At 40.2% G+C, this 26,281-nt stretch overlaps 1 protein-coding gene across 1 annotated transcript in view; it reads right to left on the reverse strand.

Moving 5' to 3' along the window:
• Positions 1–26,281, reverse strand: part of LOC117480538 (CUB and sushi domain-containing protein 3-like) — a 217,382-nt gene that overhangs the window by 65,076 nt on the left and 126,025 nt on the right. The window contains 9 exon segments of the mRNA XM_034127877.1: positions 4,635–4,748; positions 5,854–5,934; positions 6,548–6,693; positions 9,825–10,002; positions 16,600–16,788; positions 17,209–17,418; positions 17,639–17,755; positions 19,534–19,603; positions 20,738–20,856. Coding sequence (XP_033983768.1) covers positions 4,635–4,748; positions 5,854–5,934; positions 6,548–6,693; positions 9,825–10,002; positions 16,600–16,788; positions 17,209–17,418; positions 17,639–17,755; positions 19,534–19,603; positions 20,738–20,856 — 1,224 coding nt within the window.

A 26,281-nucleotide genomic window follows, 5' to 3' on the forward strand; every position in this document is an offset into this window, starting at 1 on the left:
TGTCTGTCCAGTTAATTCACGCTGCTGCTTCCTCAGTTCTCTCCTCAGCAGGAGCCTCTACTTCTACTGATGGCAGTAAGAATATTTTCATAAAGCTAACACAAATTCAACTTAAAAGAAATGTGTGAAAAAGTAGTTACTTAAAGGGGACCTATCATGCAAAATGCACTTTTGTACGTCTTTTATACATGAATATGTGTCCCCGGTGTTCCAGGGAACTCACCAAGTGTCAGAAAACACAACCCTCTCTATTTTCCTCCATACCCAAATCTCTAAAAAAGGGGCTGCAACGGATCTGATAAAAACTGATCCAGATTTGAACACTTTACTGACGTCAGGAAAGTGGCGCTACGGCTATTGGGCCAACTCCACCAATCAGGAGGAGACAGCCACGGCCATTGCCGTTCGAAAGTGCTGGAGACGCTGTAGTACATATGCCAGGCCTGTAAGTGGCGCTGTAGTCTGCCACAAAAGCAGCGAAGAAGACTTGGTTACCATGGTTACCCTTCTGTTTATTCTCCGCTGTGGCTTTCTTTCTCCCTCCCCGAGGCAAGCGTTTGCTCCTGCTGCTGTAATTCAATGCAATCCCTCCCCGTCGAGGCAAGCACTGTAATTCTCTCCGGTTAGTCCACCAGCAGATGACAAACACCCACCTCTCCGTCTCTTCCAAGGAACGAGGGGACCGTGCGGCAGAGTTTCAGTTTCAGTTACTTTCGCCGGTCAAGATGTCCGTTAAAGTTTAAATCTTCCGGACAAAATTAGAAAAGTGCCGGTCAAAGGTCTTCTTTGTTATTTATTGAGCTTTAAAACAAATGAATAACGACTCTATATAATAAAACACGGAGGACGGAGATCTCTTTTTCTCCCCCTCTTCTGACAGCCCAGCAGCTGATCAGAGCACGTCTCCCCTCTCCTGCAGGGGGCGTGGTCAGCAGAATCATACCCGTAGACAGCAAACAACACATAGAGCGAAATGAGGCATGGCTAAAATGCATGATCTGTTTGGTATTTTGAAAACAGAAACGTATAAATATACCTTATATAGGTATGGCCCTACAATATATAATTTAAATATAGCATGATAGGTTTCCTTTAAATTACTGATTTCATTCTTTACAACTTAAATATTAACACTGGGGTTGCCAGCTTTGTACACTGTACAAAATCCCATTCCCTGGGGTTCTTTACCATATTGGATTGCTTTAAGATGCAGATTAAATCTTTATCTGGCACAAGTTTGTTATTGAAATAATTGAGCCCTTAATACTAGTTTAATAAGTTAACGTTGCCACGCAACACACACAAGTTCATCCAGTAAGCACAGTTGTGTTGTAAATTGCCTTGCCTCAAACCTTAGGTGCAGGGATTAAAAAAAGAATAATTGTGAGAGGATTAACATTGTTTCAGACACCTCAATACTTTTACTTAATGAGGTTGGTTTTTAGAGGACCATGATCAGGACAAAGACTGAAACTTACAATGTATTCCTATATTGATTAGGATTAGACAAATGCAGTATTTTGCAAAACATGCAAGTATTGCCTGAAAAACTAATATAAAAAGAATATAGCACCATTACTAGGTAAATAAATATCCCAACATCACCAGGAAATTCATCTCTGAATAATGATTAAATGGTTGAATGGAAGTTATATTTAGTTTTTGACATAAATCAAAGTGTCTGTTAGAATATTAGTCTCTTTTGACCCATTCATGTTTGGTAGTATTTCAATGTAATTTACAATGGCATGCATGCAAAATGTGATGTTTGATTGGACTGCCAATGGCATTTGTTCTGTAACTTCTTTTGCAAACCAGTAATTGTTTATTCTTTTACTCAGATCACTGTGTGTAGAATAAGAATGCCATGGCAACGACTGATACATATTGCCGGCTGCAGAGACATCATAAAAATAAACATACATAAGTATAATGGAGATAGGTTAGAGCAGAAATTGCTTTTCATTAGGTTTTCTGACACATGGAAATCTATGGGAATATGAAGATTGATATTACAAAATGTAATGGGTCGGACTCAACCTGCATGTGGCAGATGGTTTGCCGGGCATACACAGCAGTAAACTCAATTGTGGCTATATCCTTGATTGAAGCTGATACACAACCTTCCTCATTGGAGACAGAGTCTGGGGAAATATCTGAAAAACCAGGGAAATTTGAGGGTGAACGTGTATAGCCATGCAAGGACATTTCAGTGTTATCTTATAAGCATAAAATGACAATTAACAGAAGGGTTGACAGCAAACAAAAGCGAAAAGGAGGAACACTGGAGAATTGGTTTTCCGGCAAGCAGCCGACAGGAAATGGCTCCTTTAAAAGCGTACTGCAGCAGTCTCTAGGATGTGAATAGCAGGTCAACTGAAATTAAGTTCAATTTTACATTTCCCAAGGAGAGCAATTAGTTCCGTGCTAGAGGTGGCACAAGGACATAACATATCCAGCACAAGAAAATGTAATGAATTCTTGACTACAATAATGGGGTGATCCATGAAAATGTCAAACGACAAATAACTAACCCAGACGTCCTAATGCCAATTTTATGCAGGTTTTATGGAGATATTTGATCAAGATATATACTATACCTTATCATAACTATAATGTACAGTAACTGCGCATATTTAGGACAACCACTGTTATACTTTAATGTTTTATATATAAATGTTGCTTTTTAATTAATATCCTAGATAACCGGACTTGCAGGACAACGCAATGATGTATGAGATGTATGCTGTCCAACATCAAAAAAGTAGAACATATTTCTGCCGTAATATTGATTGCCGTTCACATGAAACCAAGTGAAAAACAATGTAGTGTTCTCCAATAATAGTCCCGACATGCTTTGCCAATCTGGATTTGGCAGGTTAATTCAGTCACTCAAATGAAAGCCTGTGAAATGATTTCAAATACAGCATATGAGTTTCAGCTGATAGAAGCTAGTCTGTGTTGGCAGGGCTCTGTGTAACAGTAACACATGAGAAGGTGAGCTGGCAAGTCCAACACAACAAGAGAGCTTGAAATACCTCCCAGTACTCTCAAAAGAGTGACTGCCCTCACTTGGCACCGAAGAAACAGATCAAATTATTCTGAACCATTCACAGTTGTTACTGATCTGCTAGATTGGTCACTCGTAAACAAACAATGAAATGACAAACATCTCACTGCAATGCTTAACGTGAATGTACATCTGTATGCCAGACAGCTGTTATGCAGTCTGAACGTAAACAATTAAGATGTGTACTCCTCCGTTTCCCTATCTCTCTCTTTATTCTGCAATGTGTAACAAGCTCATAAAATTCCGCTGGACTTTATACCCCTTTTTCTTTTATACATTATTCATTTCTCAAAAATGCTCAATGCAGCACAATAAAAAGGTAGAAGCTGTTGTATTCAAGACGTTAACACAAAACTACATGTATGCAAATGTTATCAAATTGCCACGGTTTCGGTGTATTTGACCTTTGTGCATACACTAATAGAGCTTATTCATGTACAGTGCCGTATGTAGCCTTTCTGAATAAAGTATAGGAATGTGAGTAGCTTTCACAGCTTGGATTACCAGTCAGGTCACTCGATTTAAGCTGCCAAAACTATTTGTTGCTTCTCTTTCCACATACTTAAATGAAATCAGGGCAAGTTGTGAGAGCAAAACAATGTCAGCTGCAAAAGCCCAACAGGGAAAGAACAAATATATCAAGTTAAGCATCAAATAATTATAGCCAGGGATGAGCAAAAAGGTTCCAAATCACTAGTCCTATTCTAAGATGCTTTATGAATGCAGGCTCTGGGTTTGTCAAGTGTCTGTCATGGCTTGATCACAATTCCAATGTGATTATTCACAGTTTCTAGAAAAGAAAAAAAAGACAAATGCTCATCAACTCAAGACTACACAAAGGACTTCAGGGCCCTTCAAAAGACATCTCAACAGAAGGTTTAAGAGGACTCTGTTGTCTGCGGCAGGGATGTATTGGCACTACAAGCAGGCTGGTGGTATTTGTTTTTTGGTCTTAAGAAAATCTCTGATGCAGACAACACAGACATTTCTATTACTTTGCTTGTTGTTTCGAAAACAAGGCTAGAAAGACATTTTACATCAATCAAACCCACGGGTCCCGTTGAGCAAGGATTAAGGGCTTACATTTGAGTTCCCTTTCAATGGAGAAAAAACAGCCATGACTGCTTTCCATCCACCTTGTTACATTGCACAAAAAACACTTGTCGATGAAAACTGCTGATCTGTAATCTGTTTCACACTGATCCTTCACAGTTGAGTGCTGGTTCTAGGGGAGAGCAGGTCTATGATCTTAGGTCAGTAGTATTCTGACTGTGAGTCTTGACAAATTAGAAAAGAGATGCTGTTTGCCACCAGGAGCTTGCTAGAAGGGGGCCTGCTGGCAGTCTGTTAAATGATGTATCAGCAACAGTGGGTGCTGGCTGCGACTGCAACAAACCTTGGCAGAATGGCATGAAGCACACATACTCAGGCATACACAACTGAACAGGGATCTGCATTCACAAATATTTGATCAAACTTTGAAAAGACACACTCATAATAATTCAAAAAGCCACCAAAAAACATTAGAATACACTCATAGAATTGTACATTAAATAAAACCAACCTTGACAGACTGGTGGGGGTGCGTCCATCTGTAGCCTCTCTCCAAGTCGGCAGGTCAGAATCTCACTGCCCACCAAGGTGAAGCCGGGCAGGCACGAGTACTGAATGATGTCCCCTGTGAAGTCATATAACACGCAATTATTCAAACACACAAACGCAGGCTGGGAGTGGATGTGAAAGACATATCCATCCATTCGTCTACACCCACCCACCCCACACACACACACACACACACACACACACACACACACACACACACACACACACACACACACACACACACACACACACACACACACACACACCACACACACACACACACACACACACACACACACAACACACACACACACACACAACACACACACACACAACACACACACACACCACACCACACCACACACACACACACACACACACACACACACACACACACACACACACACGTAAGAACAGCCTCCTCAGTACGAGCACTTCAAACAGTAATGAACAACACATTTTCTAATGAAGATTGACACCCCCTTAGCTAGCTGGAGTACTGAAGGCATTTTATCACACACACACACACACACACACACACACACACACACACACACACACACACAAAATCAAATGTACACTCAATTTCAAAGACACAAAGTAAGGCAGACACTAGCCATGTGATTTCCAATTTTGATTCTCTTCTGAACACTGAAACTAAAAAAGGGCCTATTTCAAGAGCTAATCAGCCCTTGCCTTAAACTTCTATCTAATTGCAAAATGCATGAATAAATCGCTAAACTCAGAAGAATGGAAATAATTATAAGAAAGAAGAGAAAACGGCAACAATAAAGAGAGATTTGAAAGATATCCCAGGTAGAATGAGTTGGTGAAGGCCAAAATAACATCTGTACAGGGGCAGTCCTAATAAATACATACATCCATTATACAGTAGACATTAGAGAATGTACATCTGTTCATGAATATGTACTACACATAAAGATTACCATGACTTACAGCAAAGATAAAAACATCTGCAAAATAGTTTTCAATGAACAAATAAAGAGTTTAGATGACAGGGGAATTAACTCATTAATAATGGGCGAAACCATTAGATACGTCAAGTCCTATTTAGTTCTCTGTCCAGGGCTGTCCAAGCAAATTACCTTATGTCTAGTGCACATTTATTTAATAACACATTGTCTATGGCCAGTAAACAAGCAAAATAAAAAAAGACAAACCTATTTCAAACTCGTCATCATCGGTTAGGATGGTGGCGTTGGCGACAGGAGGGGGTGGCTGACAGGCTCTCAGCTGGTATGCTGTTAGAGAGAGGACAACAGTGTTTGTTTGCACTCAATTGTGGCGTGTGCGTGTGTGTGTGTGTGTGTGTGTGTGTGTGTGTGTGTGTGTGTGTGTGTGTGTGTGTGTGTGTGTGTGTGTGAGAAAGAGAGAGACAGGAGAAACAAAGTGTGTATATGTATTATATATTCAACTGCAGCACTTGCTTTACTCTCCCATCATGCTGAAACTTGATTTGATCATAAATTGCCACCTATGTTCATGATCATCAAGAACCAATCACTTATTTAGCTGAGATGGGGGGCATTTTATTATTAATTAACTTCTTCTCGAAAGGGGCGTTTTAATAGTGCAGGCAAAAAACAGGCATAAGAAAGGCATCCATTATTCATGACTGCACCGAACTAGAAGCATTACCACGTACCAAAATGAGAAAGGCCTGATAATGACTCATAAAGGAGGGGAAATTAAAGGCATTCCAATATAGAAAGGCAGGGCCCATATCCTTCAATACATTTGTGATCTTCATTAGCGCACGATGTTCCCAGCAACGTGGAGAAGTGAAGAAATAGGGGTGATTACAGCAGGGCGGGACAAGGGTTTTACTTAGCTGGTATCAAAGGGGGGAGTTACCGTAATATTTCAGGACAAAGAAGCCGCTGGTGCTGAAGTCGCTGTGGAATTTGATGAGGACCTGATTGGCGGTGGTGGACACGCCCTCCTGCACTGAGTTGCCGCTGAACTGACCGATTTGAGGCGATGCCTGGTCGGGTCCATCCCTATATCAGAGAGGGGGAGGGGACCATATATGAAAGATTGAAGGGAGGATGAGGACAGAGAAGCAATCTTGTGGGCTTTGTTTTGAAAACCTGAGAAAAAGTTTCACTTTAATCAACAGCGTCAAATCACGTTCAGTATGAGTAACCTGATGATGTTGTATAGTACTAAAACTGTTTGCCTCCTTCAGCTCCTCCAGTTTTTTTTTGTGAGGGGGGGTTAATGATTAATAATTTGCATTAATGTACAAAATCAACAACAGCTTTTGTGACATCTTCGTTCCTTGCAAAACACTTAGTCGAGGCAGTTAATATTCTGTTCGTGAACATAATGAGTGTGTATTGTTATCACCAGGCTTCAGATCCTGTGACCCTGGAAGGATTTAAGTCTTCAGTTAATGTATGGATGGTTATCACAAAATCCTAAAGCCCTTAACCTAATAACGTGATTGCCCTGGGAATCAAAAAGTAATTGAATTGTAATGACCTCTTTGATTTTCACTCTTTATGGAGAGTAGGTTATTATCTGCAAAGGGTGGATATATCTATGGGAATGTATACACTCATTACTGTAGCTACAGTACATGTCAGCCTTATTCAGGTTAAATTATAACTGAATTTCACTCAACTTAAAAGAACAATCAACGTGTGGCGAAGACGTGACAATACTGATATGTTTTATTGATGGAAATACGTCTTAAACTCTTTGAGGCACAAATAAATAAAAAACAAATAAGAGGCTAAGGCATTAGCAGTCACTGAAATAGTTACTGGCATGCTGCCAGTGGTGGATGATACCCTGAGATGCTGAAGGCTCTGAATGTTGTCAGCCTGCTGAGTCTGGCCGATCTCTTGGACACCATCCACATTTGGCAGTTGTGAGGCAGCCCCTGAAAGAGTTTAAGTGTCTATGGGCCTTGTTCCCAAATGAGGGTACAATGTAGTGTGAAATTGCCAAGTGGCATAGCACTGAAATTTCATGTTGAAAATGGAGCAAAGCCTGAAGGTGAAGTTCTCAATTTACGGATACAAAGAGTTGAAATGAGCTGCCTGTGCAGGTTTGGGTCATAGAGTGAGAAGCGGGATATTTGGGAGGAGCTCGGAGTAAAACTGCTGCTGTACTACTCCTCCTGAAAAAAGCCAGTAGAGGTAGTTCAGACATCTAATGAGGATGCCTTAGGGATGGCTCCCTGTGGAGCCACATGAGGCACGTTCGACTGGGAGGAGACCCCGGGGCAGACTCTGAACATGCTTATAGAGAAGAGGCTGAAAATGCATGAAGAGCTAGGTGAAGGGATGGCCAAAATGACAATATAACTTCCTGTGAGATGATTGAGATCTAGCTACCTTAAGAAATGTTCTATACCTATAAATTGTTATATAAATGTTTCTACTGAGGTAGCTTAACCCATTCTTTTGTTTTGTTTGAGTGATGGAGAGCAATTTTGAAAGAGCAGGACTAATTTATGTCAATATTATAATTCTAGGATTGTTGCATCTGCGTGATTATGTATCTTAATTTGCCAGGTATTTACTTTCCTGCATTAGCCAAACAGACAACATAGTGTACACATACATTGTGTCTCAATTGAGTTTTCTCAGCTGATATACTATAATAATATATGTATCCCTATTGCAATGTAAAATTTAAATTAAATGTACAAAGAGTATTTCTCCATATCCCCCACTCCAAGATGAATAGAAGTGTGGATGGCTGTGGGGTGATACTAGAACTTGTCATTTGCACTGAAGCCCTTTATGAGACATGCAGCTGCTGGCAGCACAGAACACGGATGCACCTCTGCTAATGAGAGCAGGGGAGAACTTTCAAACCTTTTCTAAAAATATTACTATGATTCATTTCTGAAATAATCTGCCTGCTTGGATGACAATTTGTTTTGTAATGCATGTAGCAACGACATACTACTTTACTCTGATGATAAAAAAAAAACCTTCATGTGGGAGGACAGTACACTTCTTTTATACTCTATAGAAAAGTATTTCATTATTTGCACAATCCAGTAGCTCTAGGCCTATTCACATGAATGATGTAAACTAAATGCTTTTTTGGATGCGTGTGTGTTCCTTTATTATCCTTGATATTACAAAAAATCGTATTGCCGTTTCATTTCAGAGTGATCAGCAAAATGGGCGACGGCAGTCAGGCAGGGAAATGAAATGTTACCATCAGGGAAAAGATTGTTCATTCGCTTTTTCATTTGAAAAACAGTAGTGCCAGTAGCTCCCTCCTCCCGTACTGTTAATGGTAGCCCTATATGCTGGAAGGCATTTCCCTCCTTCATCACCCAGGAGGACAGCTCCATGACTGCCTGAGGCTTACCTTGCTACAGAGGGGCTAGAAAAAGGTAGAGGAAGAAGCTGAGACTCAGAGAGATGCAGCTGCTGGACTGATAACAAGCAGTTAGTGTGAAGTAGTTTACTTCTTCACAATTATATGAAATTATTAAAATTCCTATATACTGATAAACATCCAATGAATCTCAGCTGTTTCAAGTGTGCACACATTTCCATCTTTTTAGCTTACACTCACTGAGAAAGAGACACACAGTGACTCAGACTTTAGTTCAGTCTCTTATTTCATCTTGTAAAATAGGAGGGAAAGAAATGATGAAAGAAATCCACCGATGTCCAGACAAAGGTCAACATATTTGGCTGTTGGCTCATCTAATACGGGTGTCACATGAAAAGTTCAAAACTTCGTCAAAACTTGTCCAACTGGCCTGTGGCTCTGACATTTTGTCAAATTCATTGTGAGCAGGTTTTGAGTTTGCTTTTGCAATAAGAGAGGAAAAATACTGGCCCCAATAAAGAATGAGAGATCTCATCTATTTTCTCAAGTTCTTCCTTGAGTAAAGACATACAACTTCAGTTGTCAAACCATTTGGGTGATGCTCTAAAAGCAATGCACTGTATTTTGAACCAACTTGGTGAAAACTCCCCTTAGTCTTGTTTTGTAAACATCTCTCAATGCTTTGAGAAGCTTAAACACACATCACTTTTAATTAACAAAGACTGTTTCTACAGAATGTCAACTGGACTCTGTATGTAGCTCTGTATACAGAAAACAGACGGTTTCTAATGCGTGACATACCTGGAGAGAATTGGTAACTTACCACACAGTGATGTAGTCGTAGATTGGCTCAGTATTGATAACAGAGAAATTGATGGAGATGCCGTACCCAGGAGGCACTCTGACAGTCCACATGCAGTCCTGAAAGTGTGGATACTCAGCTGGGTGTCCAGGAGAGTAAATTGTGCCATTCATGCATGTTACATTCCCACCACAGAGAGCTGCAAGGAGGGAAAAATCAGAGATGCTGGATTTAAAAAAAAAAAGGCCTTTCTTGCTTTACCTTAAATCGTAAAACCAACACAGTCTCACTCCCTGATAGTCCAATAGCGACGCTTGGTCAGGGTCCTTTGGCGTGCAGTTGTGACGACCGAGTCTCCTTCAGCTTCATAAACGGACGCAAAGAGCTTTCAACTGATTGCAATGTATTCCCATCGGCGGCGGTATTTGACGCTCAGGGAAGCACCGCATCGGTTTATGTCGGCGGCAGTTAAAGGCAATGTGAGCGTCCATTCCCATTGGATAACGGAGGATTTTACACCCGGAAGTAACTATTCTCCTTACTGTCGATTGATTTTACAGTGATATCTGCACTACTCATCAACTCAAAAACACCAGATTATCCTTGTTAATTACACAACATTGATTGGTTTAAATTGTGTACAATGCTTTTGTATTTTTCCCCTTCGACTCTGAGAAACAAATAGTTGTATCGGAGTTTAGGATGGCCGAAGACACTACACTACCCATAATCCTCAGCTATCGTTTGAGACTACACCATGCACTTTGCTCGACAAACCCCGTGATTAGTCCTCAAGCTCTGTGATTGGTTGACCTCCGACTGTATTCCATATAAAAAAAAACGTTTCGTAAAAGATAAAATCATACTTTATTCAGCAGTGCTTGCTTTACTCTTTGAAAGTCATCACATAAATGCATTGTAATAAATGGTTCGGCTGCATTAAATATTACACATCTGGCTTAGTTCTTTATTTATCTACAGAGATTGGGCCTCAGAATAGACGGGAAACTATTCTTTTACCGTTCTGTTTTAATTTCACAATAAAGTTAATAGTAATATTTTGTTTGATATTATTATTTTTTATTAACTAGACCGCTCGGCCATGTTAAGACCATCTTTTCTGTGTTGCTGTGGGTTTTTCCATCGCTTTTGTGTTACAAATATCAAAACAATATATGTGACCGGTGAAATCAGTCGCATTGACCCGAAGACACATTTTGAGTTGTATACACTGTTGGAAAGAGGAGATTCCTAGCTTTCTAATGATATCAAGATTGTTTTTGTACTCCAAATATTAAGCAAAATATGTCACATTATATAATGACTGTCACCGAGTCATCATTTTGAGAAAAAGGCCTTCAAAGTTTCCTCTTCTCTGGAATCCATCAATCTGATTGATTATTAGCGGAGCAAATGATCAAAATAGTCTTTGGATTACTGGTCTGGGGGAAGCTCGCGAGTGTGTGTGTGTATGTGTGTGTGTGTGTTTGTGTATTTTTGCGTTTGTGTATATTGTGTTTGTTTCCCGGGGAAAACACTCACGAGAAACACCGGCTGTTGTTATGCTTGCTGTGACGTTAAATTACTCCGTTCTCCGCTTGTAATTATACCGTTACAAGCTTCATAGTTGTATTTATCATCTAAATTTGCCGAAACAAGTTTAATATTCTGAAAGCCAAGACTTTGTTTAATTGAAATCAGATGAAAACAAACTGTAACGGACCCTGCCGTGTTATCTATGATTATGATTATATGCCTTACATTCATAATTTCAGCCGGAGGGAGGGGGAGCTGCGCTACGGAAGAGCAGATTGCGAGTGAGAGGTGCCATCTTCCCTTTACAAGCTTCAAAAATGTATTTATCGTGTGATTTTGGAAATAAAAGTTTCATATTCTGAAAGCCAAGACTTTTGTTTATTTAAAATCAAACAAAACACCCGAACCCCGAAAAAATAGTTTTTTACGCAAATCCACGTTTATATTGAAATGAGCCGTTGCGACTTCCGACTGATTTCGATAGAACGGGTCACATATGTGTGGATAACAAAATATATCCGTCGTAAACTAAACCGGAAACAGCAGTATATTTTATTGTGTTAACACTGTAAACGGGACAGTTTTTTAACCCGAACCACCTAGTGCTTAACCTGTTAAGCCCCAAGCCTGTTTTTCAGGTTTCAGGCTCGAAAATGACATGCCCAGAACAAATGACTATAACTTCACTTCTAAAAGGGTTAAATTAATAATCTTTTTTCTCAAAGCAAGGTTACATCTGTGAGTTGGATGTAGAAGTGTCAGAATCAATATAGATGTTTCTGTGTCAGAGTAAATTCAGATGGAACATAGTAAAAAAGTGTAAATTCTTACCTCCGCCTAAAAACAAACCATTACTTATAGTGAAAACCACCCTTGAATGATGGGTTAGTAGCCTAAAAGCTTTGTGAATCCAAAGTATAACATATAATAAGTACCCTGTATCAAGATTGAGGCAAAACAAGTGAAGATTGACCTTTTTAGAGAGGTTTAGGGAAAAGAAGTCCAGGCGGACTAAGCTTTGGGCACATTTGGGAACGTCTGGTTCCATCAGTGCCATTTGACCTTTTTCAGGTACCAGACTGTAAAAATCATTTTTATAACATTGAATCATCACTATAGGTATTCATTCCATCAAAAAAACAAAAAAAAAGCACCTTATTACACGTTTAGAGTAATTGCAATGCAGGTAGATTGTGTTGCTTTTTAATTACTGTTTTTAAATGCCTTTTTCTTAATTTCTTTCATTTCTTTCAAACACTTTGAATTGCCTTGTGTTGAAAGGTGATGAATAAATAAACTCGCCTTGCCTTGCCTTGCCTAAGGTCTGCTGCATGTTTTGTTGAATGTGTTATATTTGATGAAAACATTTAAATACCTGTTACGCACGGCCCGCCCGGTACCGGGCGGAAAAACGCGTTATTTGCAGGAAACAACGTCTAAGGAATGTTAATATTTAATAAACTATGAATGTTTTATATCCATGTAACGGGAAGAAACTCAGCTAACTGATCTTTTTAATTTTTTTTTCCAAAAAAACCCCACAATGCTAGCACTCAGCCTCTGAATTAGCCACGAGCGAAAAAATTTAACCTGAAACGGCACTTAAATTCACTCACAACTCCCTTATTACTTATCCTAGATGCACAGCCAACCACTCTTTTTTGGTGTCCTGGAGACACTGAATCTAACGGTGCCCTCCTCAACACTCAGTGATAAACATTTGCGACGCTATAAACGAAAGCGTACATCATAACATGTGGAGCTAAGTAGCTAGAAACGCTAACATGGCTTACCTTGGTCAAAACTGGTCTTCAATGGCATTAAAACGATAAAACGATGCTGCAGTTAATCCATAGGTTCATCCTATGTATCTGTGCCTTCTTTGAAATTATTTCTGATAATCCATAAGCAATAAAACTGCGTTTTAGTTTCCAAATGCCAGAGCTAGAATGTAGCTCCACTCTAACCTAGATTTTCAAACGCGAAGCCCCCACCTTTTCTCTTTACAACGTGTGTGTGTGTGGGCCTCCCCCTTCGATTCTATTGGCTCTAACGGGCCGTCTCCACAGCAGCGTTAAAAAATCTTGAAACGCTTCTGCCCATTCACTTTGAATGGGGTGACGTCACTTTCCCTCACTTTTCGCCGAAATGCATTGTGGGCAGGCGAGCGGAGATTCTCAGGATTTTCAAGATTCAAAGTTGAACAATGTTCAACTTTTGAAGCTGAGGTGGAAGCGGCAGCCAATCAAATCCCGTGTACGCAAATCTGGCAGTTCAAGCTCTAGCCAATCAAACGGCGTGTATGCTGGGAGAGACATACCGCAGAGGTCATTTCCTCATATTCCAAAAAATGGAGGAGACATTAGCGGTAGCGAATCAATCACCCGGTGCTTTATGACCAGACCTACCGGGATATAAACCGGAGGAGCCAGGCATGGAGGGAGGTGGCAGAGACAGTGGTATGTTTTCGCCTGTTTTGGGGAGTTTATATCCAGTTTACTTCGGGCTTTTTGGCTTCGTATGTCGCGGGCGGGAGATTCATGTGATTGGTTGATCGCAAAAAAATCCCCAAGCCTCAGATACGCCCACCTCCAAGATTTTTTTAACGCTGCTGTGGAGACAGTCCGTAACGGTCAGAAAGGTGTGTCAACGATCCCAATCGAGTAAGGGGGGCCAGAGATAGGTCAAATCCACCCAAATGACCCCAGAAGTGGGGGTTTTTGGCTAAATCTCTCTAAAAAGGTTAAATTTCACTTGTTTTGCATCAATCTTGATACAGGGTACTTATTATATGTTGTACTTTGGATTCCTAAAGCTTTTAGTCTACTAACCCATCATCCAAGGGTAGTTTTCACTATCTGTAAAAAATAATTTTTGGACGGACACTATAATTTACAGTTTTTTACTATGTAAAATCTGAATTTTCTTTAAAATAAAAAACATTTATATTGATTCTGACACTTCTACATCCAACTCACAGATGTAACCTTGCTTTGATAAAAGAAATGATTCATATAACCCTTTTAGAAGTTAAGTTGTAGTCATTTGTTTTGGGCATGTCATTTTCGAGCCTGAAACATGAAAAACAGGCTCGGTGCTTAACAGGTTAAGAGTACATACAAAATAGGGGAAAAGTAGAAGGTCAATGATATAAATATAGAATAGAAAATATCAAGAAGATACTGTAAATGGTATCTAGAATAAAACAGTTTAGTGCCGGATGTACAAAGATATTAATAGGAGGATGTGCAAAACAGACAAACTAATTAGGCTTTATTAAAACATTAAATAATACTTTAGGTTAAGGTCTTCTTTTAAATACATGTAAGCAAAAAGCTTTGGGGGTATCTACAGAAAAATATTAAGCCTGACAAAGTACTTAAAGTCTAATATATTGCATGGTTGATGTTGAAGCACTTATTTGAACCGATATTATACATATTTATTATACTCTTATAAGATGTATGTAGATAGAATAAGAAATGTGCAGAATATGACAGTTTAATGGTGGAGGTACACACATATTGATAGATCTCTTGTTGAGGAACCTGCGACCCAAGTTTTTCATTCATTGCATAACTACACCGTAGTTGTGTATATGATATGTCAATAAACCTTTGAAAATCTTGAAATCTTGAAAGGGATGTGCAAAATAGCCATTATATACAGTCTATAATGAACGATTCGAGAATAACGAGTAATGAATATGCTTTATAGGGATCTGCAGATACATTTTTTGTCTGTTCAAGCACCCACTATCAAATATCTCGCCTGATTGTTGGCACTTGACAATCACCTTCACTGAATTTTACTCAGGTGTAACTCAAGTCTGATTTAAGGGTTGTTTATATTTCACATCATTAATCCAAATCTGTAAAGTAACTAAAATAAATGTAGTGGAGTAAAAATACCAGGTTAACCTTAAAGAAAGCCCTCAGGATTACAAAAGACCCCCATCACCCCAGCCACAAACTGTTCTGTCTGCTGCCGTCTGGCAGGCGGTACTGCAGCATCAGGACTAAAACCACCAGACTCAGGGACAGTTTCATCCCACAGGCCATAAGACTATTAAACACCTGAACTTTTGAAACAACATCCACAACATTAATCTGGCTGCAATTTACAAATTATGTATCAAATATATATTATTCCAATCACTTGTATATTGTATATATATTGTTGATGAGTAATGCAGATATCACTGTAAAATCAATCAACAGTAAGGAGAATACTTACTTCCGGGTGTAAAATTCACCGTTATCCAATGGGAATGGACGCTCACATTGCCTTTAACTGCCGCCGACATGAACCGATACGGTGCTTCCCGCCGATGGGAATACATTGCAATCAGTTGAAAGCTCTTTGCGTCCGTTTATGAAGCTGCAGGAGACTCGGTGCGTCACAACTGCACGCTAAAGGACCCTGACCAAGCGTTGCTATTGGACTATCAGTGAGTGAGACTGTGTTGCATGCTTTTATGACTGAATCACCTCTTACTGTATATAAAACGAACCATAACTGTGTGTTATTGGGTTATCACTGAAATATTGTGGGGAAAATGCACCAGTGAGATACAACTGCAGGGGACGGTTACTGGTTGCTATGAATGGGATGACACTGAGTAGTTCAGAAACTAAAACTTCTCTGTCGTAACCCTGCAGGTGGAACGTGTTAAAATGTGACTTTGAACTAAGAGTCAAAGCCAAAGTGCTGCCCTCAGGATGAAAAAAGGACTGTTAACTTGAAGGGCTATGTAGTGTTGATGGAGCAAAACTATTTACCATTTTCTCAAATAAATACCAACCTTTGTAGTGGACTTTAAACATATGTTAGTGCTTCATTTTACTAATGAAAAAAGCAATGATTTATAATACCAGAGAGACATCTGAGAAGTCTCCTTGAAATTTACAAGACAGGTGTAATCAGCTCTGTGATAAAAACTTGCAAATGTTCCATATATCAATGTAATGGGCTGTGTCGATTTATAGTTCACTAAAGTGGTGTTACATTGGTGGTAAAAGTGAGCCAGATGCTTTATTGGGGGGAATAAAGGACAAGATTCAAGAAACGACTTTCTGCTTTTCAAAATAGCTTCAACTATCTTAATTGTAGTGTGTCATCTTAACTTAAGTCATCTTCTTAGAAAGTAACATGCATGACATTCTCAAGAGTTTGTGAGCAAGACATAACTGACAGACACATATCAAAACACTGCCTAGAAAGCAACTGGCTTGTTAAAAAGAGGCAGTGGGCTAATCACCTTCGCAGCGAGGTATGGGGTGATTCCAGTTTCTGCTGACTCCATGCAGACATGTAAGAGACGGCTCTCCAAGCAGAGTGTAACCCGAAAGACACTCAAAGGAAATGGTCATCCCCACACTGTATTCCTGACCGATCACTATGCCGTTACGAAACGGTCGTGGGTCCGGACACCTCTGTAGCTCGTATGCTGGGAAGGAAAGAAGCCACACACAACAGAGGAGGATTACGAAACCCATGTTTGCTTGTGGCGGTTGAAGACCCAAAATCTAAGTCTTGTCATTTCTTATTTCACAAAAGTTAAACATTCTAAAAATACTTTGTCTAAAGGACTCAAATTCAAAGTATTGTCCCAGTGTAAGGCCAATACGAATTATTCACTTAACATTCAAGGATATGTGCCATTGAATGTCTCAGAGGAGGTCAACATTGGTTTATATAATCTTAGTTCCCACCTCAGTGAATGTGTCTGCCTTGCCGGGCTAATCTTTTGTCCCTTGTCTGTGTCTTACTTGACTAATGGTCCTTTAAGTGTTCTAATAGAAAACTCCTCTATCGCCTATAACACCTAATTTTTACTTTACCATAAGGACACATTTTTACTCCTCACCCTGGTAGACAATGTGAAAGCCATGCTTGTTTTGGGAGTAGTCGCTGTGGAAGAAGAGAGTGGTCTCATGGGTGGTGCTAAAGAGAGAGTTGGGCAGCACAGGGCCACTGGACCGATCAATCACTGTGCCCGTCTCCAGGTTCCCGCTTCGCACCTCCAGATAGTCATGAACAGGCTCTGTGGAGAAGTTCATAAACTGCAGATGGATCCCTTAAAAGAAGAAAGAAAACAAACTGAGTGAATGTGTATGTTTTTTTATGACTTTAACAGAAGGTTAATTCAAACTTAATGCATGCCTAAAACTATCAAGGTTTTTTACACAGTAAGAAAGTTCTGAGGAGTTTACAGTAGGATGGAGAACAAAGCAGTAGAGAAGACATTAGAGCTAGCAGAACAAAGAAGAAAGGGAAAACAGAGGGAGATGACAGACCGAAGCCGATAGGGAGTTGAACTCTCCAGCTGCAGTCCAGGCTGCTCTGGTAATTCCCTGGGAAGCCGGGGCTGAGGATGACGCCGCTGAAGTCTGTCATAGAGCCGCCACACTGAGCTGAGGGTGACCAACCAAGGAGAAAGAACATGTCACTTCTCCACAGATCGTCTCCATGGGAAAACAAATGAAAACAGTTGGGGGAGTGAATATGGTGGGAGGGCAAAGAGCAATATGTCTTTTCAGTCCATGCACAACTGTTGTGTATGTGTACAAAAAAGCAGGAAAAGTAACAGTAGTGGTAATGTCTGTGTTAGCCACATTTGCTCATGAAAGTGTTAGATGTCCGTGTGCTTGTATGCAGACTGTAGAAGGACTTTAGTGGGCGAGAGAGAGAACAAGAAGTGCTGCGAGTGTGCTTTATGAGCTTAGGATAGGGGGTAGCTTATGTCTCTGATGTTTAAGCATGTCTATGAATTGTGCATGTACATCTCTGCTTGACTGTATGGATTATGTTCCATAAGGGCATCCGGCAGAAAACAGACTCAGGCACATTTCACGTTTGTTGGTGCTGTAAATTAAATTTAAATGAGGGAGGCAATTTTGAATAGAGTACCACAGTTTTGCTCAGCGGTGGCAGTGATTACTTCACCCTCCCCCTGCAACACCCCACTTCTCTTCTTTGACTGTGCGTTAGAGAACACGTCAGCCTGCTGTGAAGGTTACACTCGTCCCCCATTCTCCTCCTCAGATATACCAGTCTTACATAAACACCCAGGTGTAATGCAATTACAACCACCAGAGGCATCAATGCAAACTGTAGCTACATCATTCCTCTTTTTCCCATCCGAAACCGAACGGATCTGTTTATGTAGCAAACTGTCTGAGACAAAAGGGGGACTGCTGCCAATTCTTCAGAGATGAAAAACCAAGGCCGGAACTAAGCGCAAACTATGTCAGGATTTAATTGTGATGCTGGTGGGGGAAACCTGCGTGACCCGTTTGTGTATAAAAATGAAAGCGAGGATGAGAGGAGAGGAGCTTATGAAGATGTAATAGTATTTGTGTAGGGGCATGCAGCCACTTTGAAGTGAGTTTATCAGAAGCAAAATGGGTAAAGATCCTGGGGTGTTGGGTTGAGCGTGTGTACTTAAAACGAGCGAGGAGTTGAGCTAACGAGGGAACACGCGCCCGAGAACAGGCCTGTCAACAGTAAAGCTGGGATTTGTGTCTGCAGTTAACTGTGTAAACCACAGGGACAGAACATTTAAATGAAGAGTGTGTTGAGTGAGTACTTATGTGTGCAAGTGTTTGTGTGTTTATAAGCATATCAAGTGCGTGTTCGCAATTGATATGTGTGTGTGTGTTTATGAGTAATTCAGGGCAGCAGAACAGTGTGTGTCTAAAGAGAAAGTGGCGCGCTTCCTTAGTAATCTCTGGAATCCGTCACTGTTCCTATCAACTTAAGATGAAGTGTCGGGTGTGAGTAGAGACTCTCATCAGGGGTATCAAAAATCAAACAACACATTGATATGGTGCAAAGCCTTATTGATTTTGAAGGGGAAAGCAGAAAATACATAATCCCCACTTTTCAAAGCCCCACACCCACCCATCATTCCCTTCCCTGGTCTTATAATAAAATTGTAGCTCTCCTTAATATAATAATAAGTCCTGTGTGAGGGCATTGATCTACTGTGTGGCTGTGTGTGAGTAAAGTACTGCTAAGGGAGGAATACAAAAGAAAAACAAGGAAAAAGTCAATGAGGAAAGGTGAATGGCAAAAGATAAAAAAAGAGACTAAATCTGTGTTTGATGCAACAAATGGTTTATGTCGTCAGCAAAATCAGCTTGTTGAATCCCTGTACAGTGGCAATGTCAGACTGTATAGAATACATTACCTAAACAAAGAGGTACGGGGTAATTCCACCTTCTGACGGGGCCAGGCATGCAGGTAATATATGCATTACCCTGTTGAGGAAAACAAACAGAACATATTTACCATCCACCTTCAAAATACAGTGTAATAAAAAAAAACACACCAAGAGATCAAATAGACGGGTCTTCCTCAAGCAGATTATATCTCTCTCCTGTGGATCTTTGGAATTGTCAGATTTTTTGTTTCTTTCTAAATCCTCTTTTCAAGGTCTTGTGAGTACATATTTGATGGCATATCAGGAGGAGGAGAGGGAACTCTGGCTGCTAGTTGAGCGGCAGAGTACCACCCGGGGTGTGACTGCAGGGAGATGTGTTGAAGCTTGATAACAAAACAAAAAAAAACTGTCCTATTCGTATCAAAAATAATATAAAATGTAGGATATAAAAGGTTAATAGTCTATAAAATATTCAGGGAACTTGTTTTAATCCTTTTGAAAATATTTTGCAGACGAAACGTTTACTGCAGACAAGATGCTTGTAAAAAGGATATACATTCTCGTAGACTTATGTCAAACCTGAAAACAGACAAAGGTGTGCTACACAAGAAAACACACACACACACAGAACTGAACTAAAAATCCTCAGTTGAAGTTCATTTTTTTATTTCTACACTAGCCTCTGGTCTACTTGTGGTGTGCAGACACTCAGCCTGAAGATGTGTGTAAGAAGTAGCTGGTTGGTCTGGAAAGAATGTGAATAGAAGCAAATGCCTGAACCGGAAAGGAGAATCGGTGAGGGATTAGTAAGGCCACTGTTAACACAATCCATCGCCCTGTGGCGTTCGAGGGTTCTACGGCTCAAAAAGCGCCCGGCTACAGTATCTACTCAAAGAGGATTGGAGGAAATTAAAGCTGCTTTGTAATAGACACACACACGAATATTCAAGCAGAGTAGCGCACGAGGAAAGTACACACAATAAAGATGCAAGCATAAATACATGGACAGTTATCCCACCCTTGTGCATTCACACATTTCTTCCCCGCACAGACACTTCCACTCACACACACAGAAATGTCATTGAAGGAGTACTTAGTAATGCAGTCTTGACAGACTCCTCCTTTGGGGTATTCCCTTGAAATTGTCACTTCAGGCAGGTAGATATGATTCACTTATCATAACCATGGGAGAGCTGTATGTGCCTCAGCTGCCCTGCATGCCTTCACCTACCTGTAACGTGAAGCCCTGATCGCACTGGAAGGACACCATGTCGCCCACAGTGTAGCGGTCGCCCACTCTCTGTCCATTACTGGGAGGCAGCGGCTCTGGGCACGAATCCAAACCTATTGCTTAGGACAGAGTCACAACACACAAGTGTAGACAGCGATCATTCTTCTGCACAAAATGGGCACAATAAAAAGATGCATCTCCTAAAAACATTTGATATAGTTTCATTTAAAAAAAGCATTGTATTATTAATGTGACATTTACATTGAATCAGCCAAGACCTACATACAAAAAAGATTTGATTTAATTAAAACCAAACGAGTAATTGCACAGTCCCTCATTTTAATATGCTTGTAATTGAACAATAATTGAGTAATTATTTTCTTTCCCCTCATCTTAATATTTAGACACTGGGACAAGTCACAAAGCTGTTCTACTATTGGCTGTAATCATATATTCCTTCTGACTGTGATCTGAAGCAATCACTGTGAAATTACAAAGCAATCCCTGAAGTATTACTTGACAGAAGCATTGGGCTCCATTGGAATGAAGTGATTACAGTGCCACTTGCCAGGTGCCTCGAGGCCTGATACTGTGTTTTAAAGGCTTCAAAGCAATGGTCATCCTAGCTATGGGTTATAGTGATATACGCTACTTTAGCTAAATTTGAGCTACAGTCACTTCTGCAGACAGAAAATATAAGAAGCTCAGATTCATTTATCCTAGAGGTGACTCCTTAAATTCATAATTTTCACATCAGCAGGGAGAGCACGCATCTCACATAATACTTCACTTTCGATACACCCATTACAGGCTGTTACTCAGTAAAAAGGCGAATTGGAGATAAATGCTTATATACAAGTTATCTGTCAATAAGATGATTGAATTCTGTATTAAAAGTGTCTGCCGTGCTGCTGCAGAAGTAATACATATGAAATGAAAGTGGGGAGACCTTTGTTATAACACTGAAAAGCACATATACACTCATACAGAACTCTTCTCCTTGACGCATTGGTGGCGAAGTCCATGGGGGCTTGGCTTGGCAACTGGATGATCACCAGTTCAAGTCCCGGAGAGACCAAGTGCTACCAAGGTGTCCCTGAGCAAGGCACCGTTCCCTACACTGCTCCCTGGGCGCCGTATGGCAGCCCACTGCTCCTAACACTAGGATGGGTCAAATGCAGAGCAACCGTTTCGTTACTAGTACCTGTACTATGTAATGACAATAAAGTTGAATCTTCTTCTTCAATAGCCAAGCAATGTGTAGGCACAGATAGCATGTAGACAAACATTAGAAAATAAAAATCGATCAATGTACAAACACTCAGACACAAGTCCACTCAACGATGCAAGTAAGTGGGTGGCCTGGATGTAAACATGACAGCTGAAATTGACAAAAAAAGGTTCTGAACTATTTATAAGCAAACCTTCCGAAAGATAGAGAGGATACGTGAATGGAAGGATGCAGTAACCTAAGAGGCACAGAGCAGGGAGCACAATGACAGATATTCACAGATGCAGCAACTAAAGAACAACTATTATACATGGTGAGTGGGTTGATTCTAAGAAGCTTCGTCTTATATGGGTTTAAATAAAAGTATGACAATGTCAAATGCCTTTAAAATTGATGCCAGGAGATTTTGTGACACAATTCATCAAAGCAGTGTTTGCTGTTAGAGTAAAAGGCTGCCAGGTAGGTTTGACATCAAAGTAAAATGCAGATTTAACAGTTGCATGAAAAGATCATGTGTCCTCATTTTAGGTAACAATCCACTTTCCCCTTGCAGTGTTTTTTAAAGCGGATAGAAAGAAGTGCAATTTACTTCAATCGTGGTTCAAAGAGGGAAAGTGAATACAGGATTTATGATATATTGTAATACAAGATGCTCTGACAGCTGCTTGCATTATGTATAAAACCAAAAAAAGGTAAAATGTGTATATATACAATCATATTACACAGAACATAGTAGAAATACATGTATTCATACAAAGACCTCCATATAGTGTCACTAGGCCTTCACCAAGCATATATAATGGAAAGCATATCACTTCAAACATTCAGAGTAAGGGTCTGATTCACCCAGCCAGAGGCATCGGGACAGATTTTAACTGGCCTCAAAAAGAGCTTTCTTTATGCTCTGGCAGAGGTGGGAGTAAGTCATACATGTGCAAGTCATGAGCAAGTCTCAGGTCTTAACCTACAAGTATCAAGCAAGTCCCAAGTCACTGTCATTGCTCAGGTCAAGCAAGTCACAAGTCATACAAAATTCTGATGAATAACCCCAGTTTCCGCATTTAAATCAGTTAAAAATATTGTGGTTATGAAAAGTTTCGTTTTATTTTCAACATAAACAGCAATGGAGAGTGGGGCGCTGAAATTATAACCCTATAAGTTCTAAAAGGGCTCTAAAGTGATAACAGGAGTACTACAACACAAATATTTTTACATCAACATGTTAAGCCTCCTGCCCTGGCTCCCCTTCAGCAGGGGCATTTCTCCATGGTCTGTCTAAGGTGCTCCCATATGACACTGTCTCATTGTTTTCCTAACTGTGTCTGTGCACAAAGAAATATTGCATCAAAGCCAATACAACGGAATAGTGTATGTACCAGGGCGCATGATATGTATGTGTGTGTGTGTGTTTGTGTTTGTGTGCAGACAGTGCGACATTAAGATTAAACACATTTCTTTCATTTGGGAACACCCACATATACATATGGAGTTGGCCAGATGTGTGTAAATGACTGTTCATGGTAATTTGAAAACAAATGCCGTTGTCGGACACACACACACACACACACACACACACACACACACACACACACACACACACACACACACACACACACACACACACACACACACACACACACACACATACACACACACACACACACACACACACACACACACACACACACACACACACACACACACACACACACACACACACACACACACACACACACACACACACACACACACACACACACACACACACACACACACACACACACACACATACACATCATGCACCTTAGTGACCGGACATCTCCTTCATAAAATGAGTAATAGGGGGATTAATCGGGCAGTTCGATGTGTGTAGAGGTGTGTGTGTATAGAGGTGTCTGTGTGGTTAAATGTAGCAGCCTGCGGTCACTCTTTAGCTGTTTTAACGAAAGTAAACACAGTGAAGGGCCGGCGTTGCGTAAAAGGCACAGCTCTTTGCGCACTGGTGCTGCACTTCTCAGAGGCGGAGTTACGCGTCCCGCTGCCTCCTGGTGCTGTAGCAATTTCATGAAGTTAATGAGAGTCCGAGTTCGAAATATATCAAAGATAATGTATGCACTGCCATTTCCCCACATAAACATTACAGTCTGCAATGAAACGGCTGTCTCCTGTGTGCTCCACTTCCTACTTGGCGCTCCGGTAACTTTCTCGTGCGAACGAGATACAGTATCTTTTTTTTACATTGCCCTTTAGGGGCTCCGTACAATACAAAAGCAAATGCAAATCTGTAAAGTAAAGTCCTTTCGAGTCATCTGTCTCAAGTCAAGTCAAGTCTCAAGTCATGAATACCAAGTCAAAGTCAAGTCAAGTCTTCTATCAATGTTAGTCAAGCAAGTCTCAAGTCCAAAAATATGCGACTCGAGTCTGACTCGAGTCAAGTCATGTGACTCGAGTCCCCCACCTCTGTGCTCTGGTGAGGTTAAGAGTGGGTGCCTACTAACAGATGGCACTGCGTCCCGTTGAGCTCCAGATGGGTTCCAGTCAAATGGTCATAATACACATTTTAGCAGGAACTGTAGTCACCCTGATGTGAGGTCAACACCTACTGCCGTCCTTCTCCAACATCCTTCACATTTTAAAAAGGATGTCTCGTTTATTGTAACTAGTCGATTACATTTCGGTCACTAAGCTTGCCCATGACCCTGATGTATGTCAACGTTTTACTTACTCCTGTTTTCTATTATGAATAGAACTTTACATACATATTAACGATTTATTGGACCCGTGAAGAAAAAAGAAAGTGTTTAGTATTCCACAGAGTAGGAGGAGGTTTGTCGCAAAAAATATATATACCAAGAAGATGAAAGCTCCTTGGCAGATGCAGACACAATTTATGCAGGTCACATAATAGATTATAGTGTTCTGAGTGGAAAATAGTTATCGTTGTAAGGGTATACAGAAATGCAAAAGATAACTAAAGGTTCAAGTTCACAAAGAACGGAACTATGGCTCTACACTGTCAACAGCACAGGCAACTAAGAATGTAAGAGATATTTTAGGTGGGTGGTGGCATGCAAAGTAGGGAAGCGCTGAGTAAAACAGAACTTAAGGTACTTCAAATACAAGCTTCACTCGCAGGAAAGGCTGTTACAGAAAAAACACCTGCGGATCTCACTGTCAATCGACATTAAAAGCCCTGGTCCTTATCAGCAGAATAATCTATCATGATTGCCTGGACCCTCTCCTTACCTATTGTAACTATGATCCAATCAACAAATCGGTTATTCTGTTTGTCATTGGATATGATAATTTAGTAAGCTATACACAGTCCAGGGGTTGACCCTTAACCTTAACCCACAACCAACATTGCGGTTCATTTCAACACAAACCTTTAAAAGAGCCACAGATGTATGCCTTTCTGAGGTTTCTTAAATTGTTTCCCTATTATATGTTTTTGGGGAGAGTTTCATATGTAGAGTTTAAATGACAGAAAGTGTTGTATTCTGTAAAGATTGTAAAGCTTCTTTAAGTTTGAAGTGTTATTGGTAATATTGGACAAAACAAATAAAATGGACCTTATTGGGTCACTGAGTTGGATGACAGTTATACACACTTTCATATTTTTGGGCAACCTAAATTCTACACATACATAGAATTCATAACAAATCTTGAATGTAACTAGTAACATTAAATAAAGTAGCGGATGGCATTTAAAAATGTCCTCCAAGTTAACATTATCTCTATCAATTATCCAAATATTAAATGTGATGATTATCATCACAAAAACCCAATTATTATCTTCCTCTGTGTATTGATCATAGTCATGATTATCATCATCATTACTTAGGAAATATTTGCACTTTTGCTACGGTCATACATAGGAAAACAACAAGTCTAATCAGCTTGAAAACCAGGTAATCTGAAACTGAACTCACTCTTAATCAGGATCATATTCACTTGCAAACATTATCGATATGCTTGATCTTGTTATAATAACCTTTGACTACCAAAATAATAAAAAACTGAAACAGATCTTACATTTCCTGCAAGTGAACACGAGCGAGAAGGAGAAAGCAATTTTGAAACTCGATGACCAGATGTTCAAAAACCATCCTATCAGGGTGCAGCACAACTTGAAAGAAAGATGCTGGAGCAAGAGTAATACACTAATGGGAGGAATGTCAGTATCTTCAGCTGGAGTCAGTGTGGGATTCAATAATAATCAATAGAATCAGCTTCTTTCATCCTTTAAAGAGCAGTGGGTCAGGAAGAGGGACACCTCTGAATTAGATACATGTTGTGAGGCTTCTTGCTCT

The sequence above is a fragment of the Trematomus bernacchii genome, unplaced genomic scaffold (genome assembly GCF_902827165.1).
Source record: "Trematomus bernacchii unplaced genomic scaffold, fTreBer1.1, whole genome shotgun sequence".
In the NCBI taxonomy this organism is placed as follows: domain Eukaryota; kingdom Metazoa; phylum Chordata; class Actinopteri; order Perciformes; family Nototheniidae; genus Trematomus; species Trematomus bernacchii.